The sequence below is a fragment of the Canis aureus genome, chromosome 2 (genome assembly GCF_053574225.1).
Source record: "Canis aureus isolate CA01 chromosome 2, VMU_Caureus_v.1.0, whole genome shotgun sequence".
NCBI lineage: Eukaryota > Metazoa > Chordata > Mammalia > Carnivora > Canidae > Canis > Canis aureus.
Window position 1 is genome coordinate 85,810,957 of NC_135612.1, and position 24,099 is coordinate 85,835,055.

Sequence of the window (24,099 nt, forward strand, 5' to 3'; positions counted from 1 at the left end):
GTTAACATTTTAACCTCCCCACAGGTGACAGATGCTTTGGGAGCAGAGAAAGATATTTTTGGTCTTTGTCCCTGGCTCCTGGCACAGAACTTCAAAAATCCTCAGAATTTCCTGACTGATAAGGGTGACAGGAACATCTTTCGTTGTAATGAGGTGAGGCTGGGTAGATCCCTAGATGGCTTCAGGATGACAAGTGGTCACCAGAAAGGACTAAGTCCCGATGAGAAGCCTGGACTTTTCGGCCCTTGTACACCAACTTCCAGGGAGGGGAGAGGAGCTATAGTTGAGTCCAATCACCGATAGTCAATGGTTTCCTCAATCAACTGGCATAATGAAAACCCCACAAAGAAGCCCTGACAAGCGGGTTTCAGAGGGTCCAGGCCGTGGGAGGGTGGCAGGCCCAGGGCAGGCATGGAAGCTCTGAGCCCATCCAAACCCTGCCCTTAGCATCTCTTCCACTTGGCTGTTCTGACTTGTCTCTCTATAATAAAGCAGGAAACCTAAATGAAGTGTTGGTTTTGTAAGCCATTTTAGCAAATTATCAACCTGCAAAGAGGGGGTGGCTGTGGGGACAGAAGTGTGGGCCACCCAGGGACTTGATACTTAAGACTGAAGTCTGAGACGCGGGCAGTCTCGGGGACCGAGCCAGGGAACCTGTGGGGTTTAGCACACACTAACCTGTGGTAGTTAGCATCACGACTGAATTGCAGGACACCCAGTGGGTGTCAGAATTGTTGTCGGGAGTGTCAGTGTCACACGCTAGCATGCTGACTGCTCGGGAGCTGAGCGTCAGGCATTAAGTGCTTTATCCACATTTATTTCATCGTCACAACTGCTTTTCTGCTGTACAACTGCCTCGCAATGTGGCTGAGGGCAGATTGCCTCACATCTCTGAACCCCAGTAAAATGAGCTCATTTCTCATCAGTAAAATGAGCAGATTCCAAACCCTGCTGCCCAGAGCACCAACTTTTACCCATCATGCAACACTGGCTCTCCTTCACTTATCCTGAGAAAGTACAAAATACTTAGCATGTGATTTTTGCAAAGTGCTAGACAGACGTTTCATGAAGGTTTTCTTAATAGTTCCATAATGATGGGGGGTCTAGGTGGTGCAATCGGCTGGGAGTCCAACTCTTGGTATGGCTCAGGGTCATGGCATGGAGCCCTGTGTCGGGCTCAGTGCAGTCAGCTTGGGATTCTCTCTCCCTCTGCCCCTTCCCAGTGCACCTGTGCACACACACTCTCTCTAATAAATAAATCTTAAAATGTTCATAATGAGAGCCCATATTTCTCCACACTAAGAAACTAGAGAATTAATGAGTTTCTCCCCGTTCACATAAAACTTCAAGGATTTAAGATATGGAGTTAATAATATGAAGTGTTACCTTGGTTAAACAGGACCCCCATAGGGCGCCTGGGTGGCTCAGTAGGATACGTGTCTGCCTTTGGCTCAGGTCATGATCCCAGGGTCCCGGGATCGAGCCCTGTGTCTGGCTCCCTGCTCAGTAGGAAGTCTGCTTCTCACCTCTCCTCCCGCCCCGCCCCTCCCCTCCACTTGTACTCTCTCACTCTCAAATAGATAAATAAGTAAAGTCTTAAAAACAAACAAACATGGGGCCCATAGCTAAGATTAGGCCTTCCTGTTCATCCACAGAAATGAGATGTGAAGAATTAAGGGGTAGGGTCTATTTTTAGCTCAGTGAAGTTCTCAGGACCATTATCAGCCCACTCCCAGACAGGGTCCAGGTGCCACTGCTGCTGGCACATTGCTGTCAGCCCTCCTCAGGCTGCGGAGGCATCCTGAAGAAACACAGCTGTGGGCTGAGTCAGCTGTACCTTTATTCTCCCTCTACTCAATAACTAACTGACACCAATAGATCTCAAGCAATACAGAATGTCCTTCTCTGAAAAAGAATTTGGGGCAGCCCAGGTGGCTCAGTGGTCTAGCGCCGCCTTCGGCCCAGGGCATGATCCTGGAGACCCGGACTCCCTGCAGAGAAGCAGAGCCTGCTCCTCCCTCTGCCTGTGTCCTACCTCTCTCTGTGTCTCTGTTTCTCATGAATAAATAAATACAACCTTTGGGAAAAAAAAAAAAAAAAGAAGAAGAATTTGGACTTCTAGGGTTAGAACAAAAGAGGAATAAGCCAAGTTCTGGGCCTCAGAGAATTCTATCCTCCCCGATCTATCTTCAGTCATTCATTTATTCAGATAAACAGCAACCAGATAGAAGTAGCAGAGTTTACCACTGAGTCGAGTTAAAAACTCAGGCTTTGAGGTCAGCAGAACCCGTGGGTCCATTATATACTAGCTTCTGTGATCTTGGGCCTTCTCTGAATTTCAACTTCCTTGTTAGAAAATATGGTAACGGGTGCCTACCCCCTGGGTTTCTCAGAGCATTCAGGGAGGAAATATGTGCATGGGGCCATTACCCTAGGGATCTAAGAAACTGATAGACTGTAATCAGAGCACGCTTTTTTTTTTTTTTTAATCAGATCACTCTGAGAAAGCAAAGAAATATTGCTTCAAATATACTTGTATCTAAAATAGTGAAGCTCGGACTTACTTAGTGGTTGCTATTTTGTGTTGCATCTCTAATAATTTTGGATCATTTTACTCAATCAACATTTCAAGATCCTAGAGAATGAGAGGCACAAGTAGTACACATGAAAAACTACAATCTCAGGAGAAGTGTTATGCATCACTAGGCTTTTAGGAGTTCACAAATTGGAACTGGCCAAAGACTTCTCTCACCAGCAGGCTCTATAATTTTCTTCCCAATATCCTACTTTTTATAGGGTACTAAACAGACAGTATGAGAATACCTGAGAATACGCAATCTTCCTACATCACAGTTCATTTCAGAGTGTTTTCTACTGTAGTAATGTCATATACTATTTGTTATTTTGCTACTTCTCTAATCAAATGCAACAGAGCACAAATGATCTAAAGAGCAGAGATAAATATCCAATAATTGTCCGGCAATACTCATAGCTAATATACTGCTCTCAAATCAAGTATAAACACAGCCAAAATCCACTGGGTTCATTAACTACCTTTAAGGTGGTTGCTATTTTGAAGAAAATCATACCACTGGTTTCCTTCTGTGTTAGGGGGTGACACAAGATCGTCATCTTCATCTTTCAAGTACTAGAATTAATAGAGAATCAAAATTTTAAATGTCGTAAACCAAAGAAGGAGGCTTCAAAGACTTTATATTTAACACTATTCTATTTAAATGATTCTGTTTTACTGCCAAGGGCTCTGAAACTATATTGCTATTACTTCATGCAAAGTGACCAAAATTCACTAAATGCTGAGCCACTGAGCAAACTGCAAACCCCTGAAAGTCAGAATGGTACAGATGCAGAGACCACAGACTGAGTTTAAATTTGGTGTTCCATGTTCACGAAGTACATTTTAATCTTGCGCGTGTGTATGCACGTGTTATAAATGAATTTTAAAAGTATCAACTATCAATCTACTCTAGGGCAGGAGTCCTCTGAGTATGGTCCACAGACCCCTAGGAGCTCCAAAGATGCTAGGATCCATGAGGTCAATACTATTTTGAGAATTTCAAAATGTGATTTGCCCTTTCAACTGTGTGGACCTTGGCACTGATGGTCAAAAGCACAAGTGGGGATAACTGCTGGGGCCAGGTGGCAAAGCCTCAGGCCATACTATGGGCAGCGTATTCCTGTTTGCAGCATACTGATAATTTCACTTCTTAGTTAATGGAGCTACTAAAATGATCAATTTTATTAAATCTCAATCCTGAAGTACAAATCTTCTAAAAATTCTGTGTGACAGAAATGGAAGTATACACAAAGCACGTCTGCTGATACCTAAATACGATGGCTACCCTGAGGAAAAACATTTAAGAAATTGTTTTAGTTGTGAGTTAAGCCAGGCCCTTTGTTGGTGTTAACGGAATTCCATTTTTATTTGAAAGAATGACTGGCAGATAAGCTGTGATTATTCGTATGTGGGCATTTGGTAGACGCTTTCTTGAAAATAAAGCAAGCCTGTCACTTTAAGCAAAACAACTGACAGTATTTGTTGCCAACGATAAAATTTAAACATTTAAGCAAAAATTAAAATTTCTGAAAATCTGTATCTGCCACTGTGTGCTTGACAGCCATAGCACTTAAAGATTTTCTGATGATATTGGTACGGATATTCATAATATCAGATTTCTGGATACTGCATGAAGAAAGGTGTCAGCATTTGGAAGATCTGCATAACTCAGTAACCAGTATTTTCCAAATGATCAATACATAATATTACAAAATCACGCAGGGGTAAAAGATCCATTCAAAGCCCAAGACAGATGAATGGATTTTAATGTATCAGAGTATGAAAAGTTCACTGATGTAATTTTAGATTCCACATTAAAGCCAATCTTTAAGACACTATCTCTTATCAAGACTTGGTATAATAACAAAAAACATCCACAATTACCTGAAAAAGCCATTACAATACTTCTCCCTTTCTAACACCCCTGTGAGGCCAGATTTTCTTTGCAGACATAAACCAAAAAAACCCATCACAACAGACTGAAAAAGCATCTCTGAGAACCTGTTTTCTATTAAGCCAGACATCGAAGAGATTTGCAAAACTACAAAACAATGCCACTCTTCACTAAATTGTTCTGTAAAACATTTATTTTTCATTAAAAATATTTACGTTAACATGTAATGTTTAAGTAGAATTATTGCTACTTTTAAATAATTTTGTATTTAATACCATAATTTTCAATGCCTACTAATATCTACCATTGATAAATATAACCCACATTAACAAAAACTCTCCGGGGTCTTCAATCATTATTAAGAGTTCTGAGACCAGAAGCATAAAAATGGCTCCTCTTTTTGGTCCTTTACTAAAAGTACAGAGTTGATGTGTAAGCCGGCATTGTATTATTTTCTAGAAATTTTGGATAATAAAGACTAACACTGCTAAAGTTTTAACATTAGTTTTTAATAATTTCTAAAAACAGTAATAACTAAGTTCCAAAAGCCCATACCTGACCAACTTTTTCAACATTAAAGTATTTTCCTTTTCGATTATAAAGGTCTGGAGCCTAGAAAGAATAAGCATAAGCATAGTTTAACTCTTAAGTCAACTCACAAAAGATAAAGAAAAAATTCTTAAACTTAATGAAAAGCTTAACTTTTTTTTTTTAGATTTTATTTATTTATTCATGAGAGACACAGAGATAGAGAGAGGCAGAGACACAGGCAGAGGGAGAAGCAGGCTCCATGCCGGGAGCCCAATGTGGGACTCGATCCCGGGTTCCCAGGATCACACCCTGGGCTGAAGATGGCGCTAAACCACTGAGCCACCAGGGCTGCCCGAAAAGCTTAATTTTTTAAGGGAGCTGTTAGTAGCAGTTATCCTATTTTTTTTTTAGGGATTGTATAACACACATCCAAACAAAAGCTGAGTTTATAAAGCCTCTAAAGTTAACTATTTCCATTAATTAGTTCGATAGTTTAAAAAGCACAACTGCTAAAAATGTCAACTAAGTTGGATTAAATGTGATTACTTCTCACCATTACCCAGGTTTATTTCAATTCTTTTTAAAAAAACAGCATTACAGAAATACCAATTTCCTACCTCATTGAAATGTTCCGTAAGAAATTCAGCAACAAATGTGATATCTTTTTGAGTCATCTATCAAAACCAAAAAGGAACAAAAAGAAAAACAAATCAAGACAAAAGAAAGCTTCTCGATATAACCTACATTATGTAATAATAAATGTGACCTTTTTTACTATCTTCTAAAAGCCATGGTACAAGGAGGCAAAGTTCCTTCAAAGAAATATCAATAGAAATCCAAAAGATTATGCAACTGTGAAAATATGAAATCTCAAGGCTCTGACAAGCATGTAATCGAACATTTTAAACCCATTTTCCAATCAGCTAATCCAACAGCTACAGAATTCCTGATGGTCTAAATTTGGTTTATTATTTTAGGCCTCGTGGTAAGACTGTGTGTGCAGGGTCCTTGCTTTGGAAGAGGAGACTGTATGTCCAGAGAAGGAGTCTTGACCTGAGTGAAGACCTACAACTCAACAGTGATGCTTGCCTCGGGGTCGATGTCTGCTTCCTGCAGTGACCCTGCCACCACCCCACTCCAGTTCTTCAGGCCTCACAAAATTATACAAGGAGGTTACTCCTCTCCCCAACAATTAACACATTTTATTTCCCCAAACAAAAGTAACCGTGATATCAGAGAAACAGCTACCGTGAACCCTGTTTTGCCAGGCCAGTCATCCTAGCATAAAAGACCTGCTCCTTGTAAGAGTCCCAGAATGGCAAGCCCTTATTCATGCAGTCCACTGAGGCTAATTTTAATGCTCTCCATTTTCTCAGGCCCCATATTATCTCACCTATCTGAATCAGAGCGCAGGCAGAGGTGAGGATGAGTGAGCCACAGAATTCAGGTGGGAATTTTGCCCTAGTCTGAAAGGCCTCATTTAAAGCAAATTCCACTGCCAATTGTCACAATCCTTACCGTCGGAGAAACTACTGTTTACCAGATATCAGCATTGGGACTAATATCTAAAGTACCAGATTTCCAAGGAAATAAAAGTGCATTCAAAACATAAGGAAGTTATAAATATGGAACAGAAGCACCCTACATGATACAGAATACAAAATCTTCTATAAACATGAAAATTATAAAATTAGATAACCATGGTAAAGGTATTTTGCAAGATGAAAAGTAAGTAAAACAAATTTTTTAAAGAAAATATCAAAGGCTCACTAAGATATATTTTAGCGTCTACAGCCTGATATCTTGGAAACTAGCAATGGTGTAAGAATACCAAGAGGAGCAGCAAAGCTGAGCTCAGCCAGAGCAATATTCAGCACACTGGGAAACATTACTACCTTATTCAGCTCTGGAAGCACGTGGTCTTCCGTCATTCTCAACATTGCTGGAAATATAAATTAAAAAACAATCTTTAAAGGAAAGCTACAGACGTTATTACAGATACATTTCAAAGACTAAATGTGTTTCACTGGCCTAAGTCTTCAAGAGTTAAAGAAATCTTTTCACCAAGGAAAACAGATTTTCCTTCTAAAAACCAAAGCGTGAAGACTTTAAATTTGACTTTTATTCTCAGGTTCAGAATGGCTGGTCTAACAATTCTAAACTAGTATTTTTTATTTTCTCCTTCAACTCAACCCACTGCCACTCCAGACAGTTCGATGTGACTGCCGCCTTGTGTGAAGACTATGTATGCAGGGATTCATTCCTCTCCTAACATATGATGTTTCTTCTCTTAAAATCTGCAAGCAACTCATTCCTCCAAAAGCCTTAGAATACCAAACAAACATGTTTCTTTCTCCTGGGTTTTGGCTACACAAAGATATTTGTACTAAGACTTATGTGTATATACTTACACTTACATACATGTATATTTATAGACTTTCTTTAGTTTCTGCGGCTGATTCATTTTGTCCTTTCAGAGGGCTGTGTTTTTGTATTATGTCCACCAGAGTCAAGGAGAATGCTGCATGTACTTTTGCATAGTGTTTGCATATCTCCCTTAATTGCGTTCGGTCAGGAGTGAGCATGCTGGATGTGATTCTGCACAGATAATTTTAGAAACTGTTCTCAATTAGTTTAAACTTCTAAATTATCTGAAAAACAAGCCAGAATCTAGTCCACTCATTCATTCATTTATCCTCCCAAAAATTACTCACTGAGCATAGCAGGGGTGCTGGGGACACAGCAGTATAAAAGAAGTTCCTGCCTTCATGGAGGCTACCTTTCAAAAAGGAGCAAACCGAGGCAGTACAGTCAACGAAAGGCAGAGCCAGGATTATAATTAGACCTCTCGTTCTCCCATCCAGTGTGCTTTCTGCAATGTTCCGCTCTAATGATAAGGACTGAGCAGTAATTCATTTCTCTTCTAATCAGGCTTCTCATTAGAGTTAGGACATGCAATAAGACTATAAACTGCCTCAACTACACCAGTAATTACAAGTAAAACCAAACCTCTTCTGTAAAAGAAAATTATTTCAAAGATCTCATTCAGTTTTAATATTGTAATTTATTCTAATCAGCGTCCCTGATATTAAACAGGCTGGCCTGATAAACACTCTGGCTCCCCATTCTGGCTAGCCTCGGTACGGTTTTGAGAAAAAAATGAAGAATTTCAAATGCCAACATCTGCGGATCCCATTCTTTTTTTTTTTTTAATCACAAGCAATTACATTAGGCTGACAAATACAAAGTCTGTTTATAAGATATCAGAATTGAAGATTTAGGCATTTGTTTAAAAGCTGTGAGCATATTACAAATAATTTACCTTCTATTTTACTCTTTAGAATTTTAACATGGGATAAATCCTGTTTGTAACTAAATTTTCCTGTGTTGAAAGGGAGCATATGTTGGATCATTTCAAGGATATTAAGGTGGGGTGGTTTACAAAAATAGTACAAATGGGACCTCCATAAAATATGCACACACTGTAGAGTAAGCAATAAAACACTTACTATCAAGTTAATAAATACCAGTTAACTACCTACAATGAATGAAAAGACACTGTGGAGATCCAAAGAAACACTAAATGGTCCGCATTCTAGTTAGCTAGGGCATTAGTGTCTGACAGAAAGGATATTGCAAACCTCGTTCAGTGCTGTCCAACGTGGTAGGCACCAACAGTGTGTGGCTTCTCAGTACTTCAAATGTGTGTAGCATGATTAAAGAACTGAATGTATAATTTACATAATGTCAACTAATTTAAAGAGTCATAGGTGGCTATGGGACACCATAATGGAAGGCATAGATATAGAAACAGAAGATCAAGGAACAGCTCAGAAAATACAGTACTGAAGGGCAGAGGCTCTATCTTATTTTTCCCCCTCTCTTTTGAAAAAACCTAACATCTACCAGTGCCTACTACGTAGCAGAGATTCAAAAATGTTACTTTCACCCAAGGAGACACTACAAGGTTTAAAAAAAAAAAAAAGGTTAACCATCAATGAGTGATAGGGACAGCTGATGCTACAAGTTATCTCCTTTGGGAGCTGGGGCTGGTGATACAGAAGAGGGGTCACTTAGGCCATTCTCTCTTCCTCTTACTTGAAATTTTACCAGAGTAACTGAAATATTCTAAATTGGTACTCCCACAATTTTAAAAGAAGTGTTAAAGTAATAAGAATGCTTCATTCAATTAACTTACCCACATAAAGCCAGCGAAAAAACGCTTTGAAGTTTTTCATACTACTATCTATAACTCTGAAAAGATAAAAATAAAAGAAATCAGAAAAAAAACACGCTTTGAAGTTTTTCATGCTATCTATAGCTCTGAAAAGATAAAAATAAAAGAAATCAGAAAAAAAATTATGTGCGGTTCATGTATCATCGTTCAACTGTGGGATATAATAATCCTTACCATTCTATTTTATCCTATCTGGAGGACATTTAAACCTTTGATTTTACAAATCAAACACATACCTAAAAATAAAGCTTCAGAAGAGCAAATCCTGGTTCTTTTCAAAAACAAAGCAAGTCAGATTCCAACTAGTTATAACAGCCTTGCCACAAACTGTGTAATAGTCTTTCCAGCATTCAGTAAAGTATGAAATTCTTTTCCAACTTTGCAAATAAAAGTCAGAAAAAACGTTTTCAGCATTATTCTCAGTTTAAAAAAATATTCACTGGTCAGTAAGAAGAAAAAACATCAACACAACAGAAAATCATCATAAATTTGTACTATGCTGCTACCTCTGGTATCAGTGGACATGATTTTTGGAAATCAATTTTTGATGCTTTAAGTAACTGACCTCAAAAACTGAATTTTCTTGAGCTTTACAGAAATGCACAACCCAAATTTAAGTGTTCTAAGCGGAAGTCCTGTTCATTTTGATGAAAAAAAAATCTCTAAATATGGACAGGGGTATCACTTTTTAAAAATCTCTTTAAGCTCACATCTACAAGATAATTAAGCAACTAAGAACACCTGTACTTTTCTTTCATAAATCTCAAAGCCCCTTCCTTTTTTTTTTTTCCAAAGGATGTTGCAATTTTTTTTTTTTTTTTAATTCACGAGAGAGAGAGAGAGAGAGAGAGAGAGAGAGAGGCAGAAGGAGAAGCAGGCTCCATGCAGGGAGCCCGATGTGGGACTCGATACCGGGTCTCCAGGATCACACCCTGAGCTGAAGGCAGGTGCTAAACCGCTGAGCCACCCAGGGATCCCTCAAAGCCCCTTCCAAGCAAGAAGTTTCATACTATTGGGGAGGTAGGTCTTGTTAACCTGGCTCTTAGAGTAAAACACTTGACAAAAAAAGACTGACATCTCTTATGTTACCAAGCAATATGATCAAAAATTCTTGGGGCAGCCTGGGTGGCTCAGCAGTTTAGCGTCGCCTTCAGCCCAGGGCCTGATCCTGGAGACCTGGGATCGAGTCCCATGTCGGGCTCCCTGCATGGAGCCTGCTTCTCCCTCTCCCTGTGTCTCTGCCTCTCTCTCTCTGTCTCTGTCTCTCATAAATAAATAAATAAAATCTTAAAACAAAAAACAAAAATTCTCTTGTGGCAAAAATGAAAAAAGAGAAGGAAAGTTCCTTTCTGTCTTTCCTAATCAATACTTGGACCTCCCCTCCCCTGCCTTGGGCCATCCCTACTCTGCTACAGGCTAACATCAAAATTCTCACTGCCTCAATTTCTGTCTACAACCTGAAATAATGCTATATTCAACTTACCTCAAAGGAGCAAGAATTTAAATAAACTACTTTTGTTCATGTTGGAAAGTGATCACAGAAAGCTTAATATTTTATGCTTACTCTACAAACATGGTGAACCAAAAGATAATTCAACATACAGGAAAAGCAGTCATCTCTCCTCTCGTTTTGTCTTCTGAGCACAACCTCTACCATCTAAAACCCCATTAAAATGATAATGGAGTGGCGGGAGGGGTGTGTTATAAACTCCCTAAAACAAAAAGGACAGTAGGAAAGAAATTTCAGAAATGTCAGGAAGGCTGCGCAACAGAGGCGGCCACATGCAGGACACGCAGAAGAGTCAGGAAGGAGCCACCTGCCCTGTAGAATCCCAGGGACACCCAGACTTGGAAATGTCAAGTTCCATAGCAGCCCCGGGATGACGTTGGGCTGGACCCGGCGCAAAGTGAAATACAGAGCAGTCAGTATGTTCTCTCCCCGACAACACAAATGCCTAGGGGTCTACCTTCCAAACAAAAGCAAACGAACGGGGTTCTTTCAGGAAACCGAACAAGCTGGGAAGAGCTGAGGTGGTCGGTGTGGGCACTGGTGGCCCACAGCCAAGCTCTGGCGCTCCAGGACTCAAGCCGGCTTTCTGTGGCTCTGTCTCAGAGATTCCAAGCCAACCTGCAATTGCCTCCTGAATAAAGATCAGTAAAGGAGGGAGCATCAGATATGAGAAGAAAGCCTGCAACAAGAGACCAGGACAAACAGAAAAGTGACCCAGGAAGTAGAGATGATTCAGGCAACGGCAGACTTTTAAAAATATCTAATTAATGTCCTCCGAGATTTGCGAAAACGTCACCTACAAAGCAGGAGCACAGCTTTGAAAAATGATTAAAGAAATTGGAAGACACTCTGGGAAACTGAAAGACAAGGACTGCCATGACAAAGAATCTGACGCGACGGTTCAGGTCACATCACGCCCTCCACCTCAGCTCGACCACCTATTCCAGAGCTTACAGCCTAGACCCCGGCACTGGCAACTGGAACCCTCTAAATCTCAACGTCCAGCAGGCCACTCACCAACAACCCCAGTCTTCCCAGCGACCGCTCTCCAGCACCCCAGCTCTCGTGTCACCAAGACTGCTGCCCACGGCCTCTGCCACCTCTCCTCTTGCCTCACTCACTCAGCGTCCTCCCTTCCCTCCTGAACCAGCTCCAATTCCAGGTTCATTTTAATCATGCCCTGGCTTGAATTCCCTCGTCCCACGTTTGCTTCACCTTGGTCACCAAGCCCAGCAAATCCAACCGCTCACGGGTCCTGGGCCCTGGCAGCCAGCTGACCCCAGCAGAGGAAGACACAGAGTTGTGTCTGACTTCTACACTCACGTAAGCACTAACCAGCACCCGCCCCTCTCTCTCCCACTGCACTACACAACCGGGTCGCGGCATCTCCTTCATTCGTAAGCCACCTCCCCACTCTTACCTTCCAACTGCTGGCACATTTCCTGTTTCATGAAGACAATGAACAGTTGGAAGTGAACCTCCCCCAGCCCCCATGTGCTCACAGACTAGTGTCTGTGACTCTTCCTATAGGCTTCTCCCCCGTAATCATGGATAAACTATCTTTCCAGCCCAATTCCCCAATGCACATGGCCGTCCCCTCCCATACTCTTAACTCCAGCACTCCTCTCCTCTCTCTGCCATCATCAGTTGTTCCCCTTCTGGAGAACACCCCTTATATATAAATATGCTCTAATTTCTCCCATTGTAAGGCAAAAAACAAAAAACAAAAACCCAATAACTATTTCCCACGACTGGCCATTTCCCTTTATAACAAAACTCAAGAGACTACATTTGCTGTTTTCTTTGCACCTGCTCTCATTCTGTATCCCAACAGCACCCATGACTCTGTGACATGGCTCTGATCAAGGTCACCAATAACCAATCCTAGTAATACTCTGATTATCTGTTCTATTCTTGATCTTAATCTTGACTTAGCATTCTTCCTTACAATGCTGCCTTTATTCTGCCTACAGGAGACCTACTCTCCTGGTCCTTCTGCCTCTCCAATTTCCTTTGCAAGCTCTCTATCAACCCCATTCCTCAATGTTGGAAAGCCCATCACTCAGTCTTCTTATCTGTCCTCTTCTCTAAGCACACTCACTACCTCATCTAGCCTCATGGCTTGAAATAACACCAACATGTTGATGGCTCCCAAACTAACATCTCCAGCCTGGACTCCTCCCTTGAATATTCATCTTATCTCATCAACAATGTCTTTGACGGTTCCATGAGGGTATTTAACAGACATTTCAAATTTAATATGGCTAACACACTGACCAGGTCATCAAAATTAACATCATTAAGGAGGGGCCAGACAGGCATCGTTTGGATAGGACACCTTGAGAAGGACACTCCACCGTTATATAGTATTCTGGCCAGGGATGTATAACCTGAATCTAATCATAAAAATACCAGATAAACCCAAATTGAGAAACATAAAACACACATATATATTTTATATATTCTCTTCCAAGTCTTCTCCATTTCAGTAAATGTCAATCCTACTCTTCCAGGTGCTCAGAACCTAAACTCATAATTATCCATGACTCTTATTTTACCATGCACATAGAATCATTCAGCAAATCCTATTATTTCTACTTTGAAAATATACCCAGATTTTGACCTCTCTAGATTCCAGCCACCATTTCTCTTTTGGCTTCTATCCTTGCCCTCTTATAATCTATTCTCAGAATTAAGTAAATAACAAGAGAATCTTTTAAAAACCTAAGTCATATACTGCTCCATGACCCTGATTGCTTCGTCTCAAATCCAGAGTAAAACCCAAAGTCCTTCCAATTGTCTATAGGCTCTACACAATCTGGCCTATCCTCCAAGACCTCTCTTAACTCATCCTCTATCTCTCACGCTCTGTTATTCAATTCACTTTAGCTATAGTGGCTCCCAACTTAGCATGCTCCAAACTCAGCATCTTCACATTTGTTGTCTCTTTTACCAAATACCAACGACTCACTCCTTTCAACATCATCTTCTCAGTGAAGCCTTCCCTATATAAAATCACATCCCCTAGGTCCCTCTTCCGTCCTTGGTTTTTCTCACCACTACTTATACTATCTGACTTGCTATATAGTTTAATGATTCATTTCTGTATTGTCTATCCCACCGCATTAGAATGTAAGATCCATAAAGATTTTATCAGTTTTGTTCACTGCTATATTCTCAGCATCTAGAATTATGTTTAAAATATAGGTTAAGTACTTAATAAATGTCTATGATGAATGACAATGTTGGGTAATTAAGAAAATTTCTCATGAAACGGAAAAGACATAGATATGAAAATATGTGAGGAAAAACAGAAGACAAGGATTAGCTAATGGCTTAATACCTGACCCAAGTTTCTAGAACAAAAATCTAATTTAAAAAAAGAGAGAGAAAAAGAGATTACCAAAATAGTAACACAATAGAATTCAGGTTCTAATGGTATTTTCTTATTCTCAGCACAATGAAAGGACCCACATTTAAAAACACTACTGTGAAATTTCAATATATCGAGGATAAAAAATGAAACTTTAGAGATGAGAAACAAACAGAAAAAAAAAAACTCTAGAGAGGGATGAGAATCAGAAGCACCGGACTTTCCATTAGCCACAAAAAGGCTGGCACACAAAGGAGCAATACTTACAAAATTCTTTGAGCAAACGAATTTTCCCCTTCATCACCCTATACCCACTGGAAACCATCAATTATGTGTAAAGGAGAAAAGATCCAGAGTTTGTTGTTTTGTAGCTATTTTCTGAGTAAGTTACTGGAGGATGTTTTCCAACAAAATGATTAAAGAAAGCAAGCAATAAAGGAGATCCTAAGTCTGGACCTAACTCGTGAAAGCACTGTAGTACCTATGTGACAGCTGCCAGGAGAGCTGGAGCAGCACATCCAGATGGGTGTCAAGGTGGGGGAGGGTAGGTCAGAGGAGATGTCAGGGATCGAGGGTGAGTCCAGGGGGTGATACTGCCCTTGAGACAGGGGAAGAATCTGAGGATGTGACAAAGGCAGACAACGCAAAAAAGAAAGAAAACAAAGTCTAGGAAAAACAAACACAGATAAGAATTTCTAAAACTGAGTAAATAAAAGAAATGCGGTATAGTTATTATACAACTTAGAAGTGGGGAAGTCACTTCAGAAGAACTGAACTTCTTCACACCTTCAGAAGAACTAAAAACAGACACAGTCAAAGGAATTAAAAGGATTCCCTCTGAGAGGGGATTGGAGTGAGGATGGGGGTAGGGAGAGTAAAACACCACTCTGATTGATGAAACTGCTGGGTTATTGGCTTGTTTTAATCATGTGAAGGCAATAATTTTGATAAAAATTTAAAGACCCATTTTAAGAAAATCACAGTCTGCTAGGTTCTTGCTTATGAGAATAAAATATTTTCAATCCAGTGATTCTAGGTATCCCAATACTTACTGAAGCAGCTCATTTGCCTTGAGTATGAAAGAACCCACAGCAGTAATAGCATCTAAAGAGAAGTAAATAAATATCATTTGTCAAGTAACTCAAGTGTGTTTAATGTATTCTATTGAAAAAATAAATTACTACCTTCAATTCCTGCAGCATCTAGTCCAAGAGGTTCGTATTTTTGCTTCCATGAAGCCATTCCTTTCAGTTCACTCAAGTGGTATAATAAAGACTCGGAGCCACTATCAAAACAGAACAGAAAAAAATTCTCATCATTACTATCCTCAAGGTGGCAGGCAGCTACTACCTGACCTAAACATTTCCAAATTTTCAGAAATAAAAACTGAAAGTAACTTTAATTTTTTTCTATGGGAAGTGATCATTTTTCGAAATTTTCTCTAAAAACTGTAACAGAATCGTTACGACTGACTGACTCAGATGAATACATGAGCATGAAATTAAATTTTACAAGATCACATTGTGTTTTACAGTTAGCCCTGGCACTCTAAATAAAGATAGTCAGATGGTCATCTTATTCACCCGAGCTGTGTATATAACATCCAACAAACTTTAAGTTTTGACTTTAAACCAGGCACTAGATACTGGGGACAAAATGAAAGGATCCTCATGGCATGGACAGTCTCACGTGGGGAGGACACTCATAACCACAGTCAGATAGTATATCATTCCAACAATCATAAATGACTCGAAGGAAATGCTCACAATTGTGAGTGTAATGGAATAATACCTGACCAAATCTGGGGAATTAGGGAAGGCCTCTCAGAACAGGTGATATCCGAGCTAAGGGGTTCAAGTAAGAGCAGGGTGGAGTGATCCACAAGGCAAGATGGATGCACAAAAGCCCTAGGTAGGATGAAAATAGGTCAAGTCCGATAAAGCCACGAGTGTGCATGAAGCAGAGAGGAAGGTGTGTTAAAGGCCATGCAAGAGTCTTGGTCCTGTGAGCAGTAAGAATAACCTGATGAGACCTGCTGTGGGGAATACATTCGAGGGGCACAAATGTATTTGTGGACTGGAAACCAGGCTGAAGGGCACTGTAGTGATCCGAGGCTGAGGTGATGTAGTGAGGGATAGGGAATTCAGCATAAAGGGATTTATCAAAATTTAAGTCAAACATTGAGCAGCCACAAGCACACTGCTTGTGGTGAGGGAGCTGTGGATAGACATAGGAGGAGACCTGAAGATCGGAGAGAGTCTGGCTGTGACTGATGCTCAGTAACTTCAGGCAGGTTTGAATTTGTTTCTTCTTGTGTAAAAGGAGGATAATCACAATCAACACCTTGCCAAAGTGCTAAATGCAAAAACACGTAACATGCCTTGTAAACTGTACAATGATAAAATACTGAATTTTTGTGCTCAAAAAGGGGTATATGCCTTTTCAAAATACACCTCCTGCTTGTCTGAGAAAAGAAATCCCAGACAGAGAGCTCAGCCCGGTGAAAAGATGTTTGAAAATTATTTCATAAAGCAGAATTACCGTTATTGATTCTTTAAACCTTGGGCACCCCAAGATTCCCCTCAAGTACCAATGCAACAATTTTAGCTAGAAAAAGCTCAAAAAGAGAATGCCAGCTGATGAAGAACACCAACAGCAAGTACATGTAGACATAATACCAAAAATTCGACATCACCTTCATACCTCTGTAAGTGGCTTATAACCAATTTCTGGATACTGGAATATGATGATTCTATCGACTGGCCAAGCTTCTTTAAGCCCTAAGTGAGAGGAAAAAATACATTTAGCATATAAGTAAGATATTGTGTGCTGCTCTAAAAAAAAAAAAAAAAAAAAAAAAAAAAATCAAGAAAGTGCACATAGCCATTTAAATAGAAAGGTATTTTAACTGTACCTTTACTGTTAACTGATTCATTAAGAGGGTCTGAAGTTCAGCACTACAATGAAAAAGAAAGTATTTTTAGTTTTCTCTATCCAAAATGTGAATGCATCACTTAAAACTTGCAAATTTCAAAATAAAAACATTTTTAAACCAAATAAACAGAAAGAAACAGTCTAACAAAAATTAAGACTTTGTTGTACTCACAAAGGAAGAGAGAGAAAACAGGAAACAATAAAGTTCAGAAACAGACTGAAATATATTCAAGATGTACTGGATGCTAAAAGGGCATTTCAAATCCATAAGGAGAAAGTGTACTACTCAATAAATTATGCTGGGCAATTATCTAAACCTTCAGGGAAAAACAGGTTAGTCTTCTAGCATACAACCAAATAAATCAAATCTGGAACATGTAAATGGAATAAAACATGAACCATAAAAAAAAAAAACTCTAGAAGAAAATACAGAACAATCTCTGAATACTCTTAAGATAGGAAAGGTCTTTTTAAGAATAACACTAAGATTTAAGAATCTACTAAGGCAGATACCATAAAGGAAAAGATTGATGGGGTCATAAAATATTAGAATTTTTTTTACACATTTAGAAATACATACATATATTACAGACACAGAAAATGATTACATTTACAAAAATGCATAGAAAAGTCTAGAAAAATACCTATTTTTTATTTTTGTGCACTAGAATTTTTTTTTAAATGAATACGAATTACTTTCAAAATAAAAAACTACTGTACAAAAAGAAGAAAAAGCAAGAGCACCTAATAGGAGTTTTACTACCTTGCTTTCCCCCACAACAGCAAGTGCATGAATTCATCTTGTACTGAAGTGGTTGTGCTCTTCTCCTAGATAAAATGGATAAAACCATGACATGTATTTTAAAAATCATAACCATATGTATAATTCAAAATTAAAACTAGAGGAGCATGACTCCCTTTCCCCTAACCTTCCTTCAAATCCTTATTCAAATTGATTCTGTGCATGTCAGTTAATGGAAAATAGCCAGTGGGCTCTTCCAACACCTGTTCTTCCTCTCCAAGCCCCACCGGCTCACCCCACAATCCTGGCCTGGCCTGGGCTGTCCCAACATGAGGGCCCTTCCTCCCTGGGGAAATGGTGTGAGCTTAGACTGAGCCATTTGAAAGAAATCTTGACCTTTGCCTTTTACAAACCCGACCAGTACCCCATCCCTCAGGCAGCTCATCAAGTCAATGAGGACACCGCGTCTCCTCTTACTCCTTCCAGGGGGAAATGTCACAAACTTTACCTGCACAAACTTGGTGAGACGAGAATCCATCTGCATCAGTATTTCTTCCCATGCTTCACACATACACGTGAGTGACAAATTTATATACTATTAACAAGAAGGAAAAAATATTAAAATACTAAAAATAAAAACTACGTAAATTAATGTGCTAAGTAATACATACTTCTTGCCAACTATCTCAAAGAAATCCAGAATTTATTTCCAATCATTTTTAACTCAGCCTGCGAAAGAGACCACAGCTAATGCTTGATAACCACTTAACTATCAAACGTTCCAAAATTCAGCTTTTATCTGGTAAAACAGACATCCTCCAGCTTTATATATATATATATATATTTTTTTTCATGTACATTGTCAAAATGCTGGTTTAGTCAGCTATTCCATTTTCAAACAGAATCCTTAAAAAGACACCGATCTCCAGAAATCTTTGACATCAAGTAAAGTCTGGGATTGTGGCAGACTGAAAAAGAAAGGCCACAGTCCTTTGTAGCTCCTCTATCCAGACACAGAGTCCATCCTCTCCAGTCCCTCAATCTGGGCTGGCCTTGTGTCTTACTGTGACCAACACACAGCAGAAGTGACACGGAGTCCAAGGCCTCAAAAGGCTTTGCACATTCCCACCTGCACTCTTGACACCCCTGCTGCGGCCACCACTTCACGAACGAGCCTGGACTAGCCTGCTAGGAGATGGCAAACATGGAGCCACCATGGTTAAGGGACACTCAAACCAGCCCGCTGGCCACTGATGCATGACCAGGCCCAGCTGAGATGGGCTGAACCTGGCCTGGATCAGCAGAACCTTCTAGCTGAGCCCAGCCCAAACTGTGGAGTAAGACACTGACCTGCAGAATCATGGGCTAATTTGGATTGGATTTATTATGCCTAAGAGTGAACGGATATGAGGCCTGTTTTTTGTTTTTTTTTTTAAATCTTTTTTTTTTTTTTAATTTTTTTAAATTTATTTATGATAGTCACAGAGAGAGAGAGAGAGAGAGAGAGAGAGAGAGAGAGAGGCAGAGACACAGGCAGAGAAGCAGGCTCCATGCACCGGGAGCCCGATGTGGGATTCGATCCCGGGTCTCCAGGATCGTGCCCTGGGCCAAAGGCAGGCGCCAAACCGCTGCGCCACCCAGGGATCCCCGAGGCCTGTTTTTAATAACACTTTATCTGCAATAAGACTTTTAAAATTCCAAAATGTAAGTTTACTTAGGGGAATATTTTAAAAAGATTCAAACTACTTTTTTCTTTTCTTCCAGAGAAACAGATGGGTGGGAAGAGATTTTCAATTAAGTTCCTTTTTCTCTGGGGCGCCTGGGTTGCTCAGTGGTTAAGCATCTGCCTTTATGGTCATGATTTCAGGGGCCTGGGATCGAGTCCCACATTGGGCTCCCCTCAGGGAACCTGCTTCTCCCTTTGCGTAGGTCTCTGTCTCTCTCTCTCTCTCTCTCTCTCTGTGTGTGTCTCTCATGAATAAATAAAATCTTAAAAAAAAAAATTTCCCTTTTCTGATTAATGGACATCATAAGATTACCAGAAGAGACACGTTATACCAGATAGCTTCACAGACAAAATTTGCAAGTGTTTTATTTATAGACTGTTAGAAACTTAAGAGTATATATTCACATAAAACAAGCTATAAATAATACCTGTAAAAGTGCTGAAATGTGAGTAAACTTTCTAGCCATCCGAGTTACTTCAGGTAAGAAAGAGTACAATAGATTGGTTTCAAGCTGTGAGATCAAAATAGAGTTATAATCAGACACACTTCTTTTAAGGATAAATCAGTCCCTCTGAGCTAAAAACAAAAAACAAAAAACTGCTCCCTTTGAGATTAATACTTTGGAGATTACAGAATAGAATCTTAGAATACAGAATAGAATCTTAGAAATTTTCTAATCTGTCATGTTTACCTGTGCACAGATCCCCCCCCCCCCCCCCGCCCCGGTTAGCAATCCTATCTCCCTAGCTAAATAAATATAATAATCTACTTTGTAACACTATTATGAGAAATTTAAAAATGATTGCAAAAATATACTTAAAAACTTTTTAAAGAACTATAGGCTACTGATAAACACAAGTTAATATCTATTACAATGCCATAGAATTATATCTCAGTAAAGTGGTTATTTAAAAAAATATACATTACAAACTTCAAAGAAATAGTGAATCACTTTATTATAGCACCAAATGCAATCCTAGATATTGTGTTTTCACAGAACTTTAAGATGAAGAGCAACTATTATGGGGAATCAGGAAGTCAAGAGTACCTGATGCTCTGAATATAACAATGAATATTGAAAGCATCATACACAGTGCATCTTGCATCTTTTTGGTCTACTTGTTTGAGAATTCATGCATCTTTAGGCTATGTGGTTATTTGGCATCAAAATTAGGGAAGGGGTGACTAGCTGACTCAGTCGGTGGAGTGTGTGACTCTTAATCTTAGGATTGTGAGTTTGAGCCCTGTGTTGGGTGTAGAGATTACTTAAAAATAAAATCTTAAAAAAAGAAAGAAAGAAATCTAAGGAATATTTTCTTAAAGGCAAGGCTATAATCTAAATACTCTACAGGAGATCACATGGTCTCCACAATCTACAATACAAACAGCATACAGTACAAAAGATTTTTCCGAAAATTAAGTGATCATCTTACACAAGAGGCAATGTGTTGGTTAAGAGAACTGACTCTGGACCCATACTGCCCAGTATCACTTACCAAATGAGTGATACCGAGCAAGTTGTGCAGTATCTACTTATCTATAAAATGGGGATAATAATAGGACCTATTAGGTTGCTGTGAAGATTCAAATGAATTATTACTGAATCATTCAGTACTTGGTACATATTAAATAATTAAGAAATCTTAGCTTTTATTATTATTTGGATCAGACTCCTAAGAATATATCTGGTATAGGGATGCCTGGGTGGCTCGGTCAGTTAAGGATCCAACTTGGTTTCAGCTCAGGTCACAATCTCATGGGTGGTGAGATCCAGCCCTGTGATGGGCTCTGTTGTCAGCACAGAGTCTGCTTGTGACACTCTCCCTCTCCCTTTGCTCCTCCTCCTGCTCACACTCTCTCTCAAATAAACCTTAAAAGCACACACACACACACACACACATTTGGTAAAAGGTAAACTGTACAGCAACCAATTAACATGGTCATTAATAAACTATTAAAATACTGTTTTTATAAAAATACACTGGGCCCTGGGAATAATAAAGTGTTCACTAGAGTAAGATTCTATATTTGAGATTTAGAAGCTCCAAGTTAGTTCTTCTTCTTTTTTTGCTTTAGTGACCATTAGAACCCAAAGATAAGGATAATAAAAACCTATAAAACCTTAAAAAAAAATATATTTACTCTCTGCTACTACAAGATTTCCACACTCACCTGAAAGTATGAGACCTCTGAAGCACCACCAGCGGAAACTTCTGTGACCACTGATAATGATTTCAAATCACTGGATAAACATAATGCAAGACAAGTACCAACAATCTGTAAAAGAGTCAAATTCCCCAGTCTACTTAATATTATTGCTAGACTGCAGCTGCTTACCATACAGAAACAAAAATTCACAGAATCCTACAAAGCAGAAACACTCATGCCTGACGCCTTCCATGTGTATGTAGGAGATGCAAGGTGTGTATCCACCCAGTCCACATGGAGAAAGACAGACACAGACATAAACACACACACACAGACCCCTCCATCAAGGGTCCCAAATCAGATGCTGGAGAGCCTACAGTATATTTCGTCCCCCTCAGGAATGGCAAGAGTAGGATGGAAAAGATGAGGAGAAGACCAAGACTTAGGAACAGTGACAGACCTGGTACTAAGTATAAGATCGCTTCTCATGATGTTCATCACATTCCCATCAAAACTGTAGCTCTCACCCTGACTACAGGCTAGAAAAACATTACATCATAATCAAGTGTATTGTATCAATCTTTTTGTTAAGAAAAACTTGGCTCAGCAGTTGAGCATCTGCCTTCGGCCCTTCGGCCCAAGGCGTGATCCTGGGGTCCCGGGATCGAGTCCCACATCAGGCTCCCTGCATGGGGCCTGTTTCTCCCTCTGCCTGTGTCTTTGCCTTTCTCTGTGTGTCTTTCATGAATAAATAAAATCTTAACAACAACAACAAAAAAGAATAGAAAAACTTGACTAATTCCACTAATAGCACAGATACCGTATGACGGCTATTTTATCTTCATAAGAAAATTAGCCTCTTAACATTTATAAATGAATAATTCTAATAACTGAAACAAGAAAAAAAAAACCCAATGTTGTATTCTTTTTTCATAAATCAGGTAGTACATTCTAAGAGAAGTGATATGGAAAATTTTAAAGGAAAACTTACCCCTGTGACTCGAGCAATTTTGAACATTCCATATGCATAAAGCTCGATAAATCCAGAACTTCCTCCAAGGACAAGAATATTAAGCCTAATTAAAAGTAATGTAACAAGCTGAGGACAACAGAGAAGATTGAGTTCTTAAACCAAGATATAAACTGTTCTTGCTCTCAGATAATCTGCATGCTAAGGCTCCCCTGTGGGGAAATTGAAACACCACACAAATTCACCAGTTCTCAATATTCAATCATAGAGGGCTTATTCTTTTTCTCAAAGGGACATAAATTTGCTCTAGCTTAAAAAACATCAGTTTATAGTAAAACAAGGCCACAGTATTTTAATGAGTGTATTTTTTTTTTAACAACGACTGTATTTATACACTCTCGATAACACGATCCTTTTCCCAGTTAATACAAAGTGCCGTCAGTTGTATCATGGCTCTGATACTAAATGTTCTACAAGGGCTTAAAAAAACTTAGAATATTTAAATTTAAATTTTAGAAACTCTAATAACTTCTATCCTCTTTTACTTTTTATTAAAATAAACAAAGGTGCAGTATAGTATTATTGAACTTGACACAAAGACCATACGATAAAAGCAAGTATGTAACAGAGGCTAATGTCTGTATATTATTCTGAGGTGTTTGTAAGCAGAAAAATAAAAGGATGCACATAAAGTAACTGCCCTTGAAACTCCAAACTGCCCTTGAAACTCTGTCACAAGTATCAAACATCACCTTAAAGAAGTTAGACTTGTTATTTAAGATATTTGCAAGATTTACCTGACGTCTCCCAAAAGCTTAATAATTTCATCAGAATTTTCTTCACTAAAATATAAAAAGAATTGTGTTACCTTTCAACTACATCTTTCAATTAATAAAAGATTATTTTACTTGAAAACAGAAAAGGTATACTTGCCTAAAAATTTTTGAGGTGTTGCTGTAACTGGAGAAAAACAGAGACTAGTGTAAAAAGCAATAGAAATATATTTTTTAAAACACATGAGAAAATTATCAGTGTTCAAGGTAAAGGAAAGAGAAATCTACAAGACAGATTCTAATGAAATTAAACTCTGATACTTACTTTTTTGGCAGTGTGGGTAATTTAGGTAAGAGAAGATTTGATTCATCCTCAGCATTATAAAAAGATGTTAGAACACTGAGAAGAAAAGCAAAGAAGAGCCATTACAAAAGTACCAAAGATTTTACTTGTTTTCCCATTAAAAAATACTTTTATAAAAAATTGCCCAGTTTTAGACATTATATATATTACCAAGTAAACAAATATCACACGTATTTTAAAATGGTAAAGCTCTTCTAAGCATTGATACATTCACATGACTATTTGCAACTGTTGTATCTATGAATTTCAAACACTGAGCTAGATCCTTATTATTCAATTTTTTATCAACCCCCTTAGTTAATTTGAAATTAACTTAAAACT

General features: G+C 39.0%; 1 protein-coding gene across 1 annotated transcript in view; it reads right to left on the bottom strand.

Moving 5' to 3' along the window:
* ANAPC4 (anaphase promoting complex subunit 4) overlaps positions 1-24,099 on the bottom strand; it is a 36,231-nt gene that overhangs the window by 5,511 nt on the left and 6,621 nt on the right. Inside the window, exons 4-20 of the mRNA XM_077880720.1 lie at positions 23,740-23,814; positions 23,575-23,601; positions 23,439-23,483; positions 22,663-22,747; positions 21,696-21,800; positions 19,951-20,034; positions 18,305-18,391; positions 17,818-17,882; positions 17,035-17,077; positions 16,824-16,900; positions 15,305-15,405; positions 15,173-15,224; positions 9,199-9,254; positions 6,896-6,942; positions 5,618-5,674; positions 5,025-5,081; positions 3,055-3,148 (exon numbers count right to left, since the gene is read on the bottom strand). Of these exons, the coding sequence (XP_077736846.1) occupies positions 3,055-3,148; positions 5,025-5,081; positions 5,618-5,674; positions 6,896-6,942; positions 9,199-9,254; positions 15,173-15,224; positions 15,305-15,405; positions 16,824-16,900; positions 17,035-17,077; positions 17,818-17,882; positions 18,305-18,391; positions 19,951-20,034; positions 21,696-21,800; positions 22,663-22,747; positions 23,439-23,483; positions 23,575-23,601; positions 23,740-23,814 (1,157 nt within the window). The remainder of the gene's footprint in view (positions 1-3,054; positions 3,149-5,024; positions 5,082-5,617; positions 5,675-6,895; positions 6,943-9,198; positions 9,255-15,172; positions 15,225-15,304; positions 15,406-16,823; positions 16,901-17,034; positions 17,078-17,817; positions 17,883-18,304; positions 18,392-19,950; positions 20,035-21,695; positions 21,801-22,662; positions 22,748-23,438; positions 23,484-23,574; positions 23,602-23,739; positions 23,815-24,099) is intronic.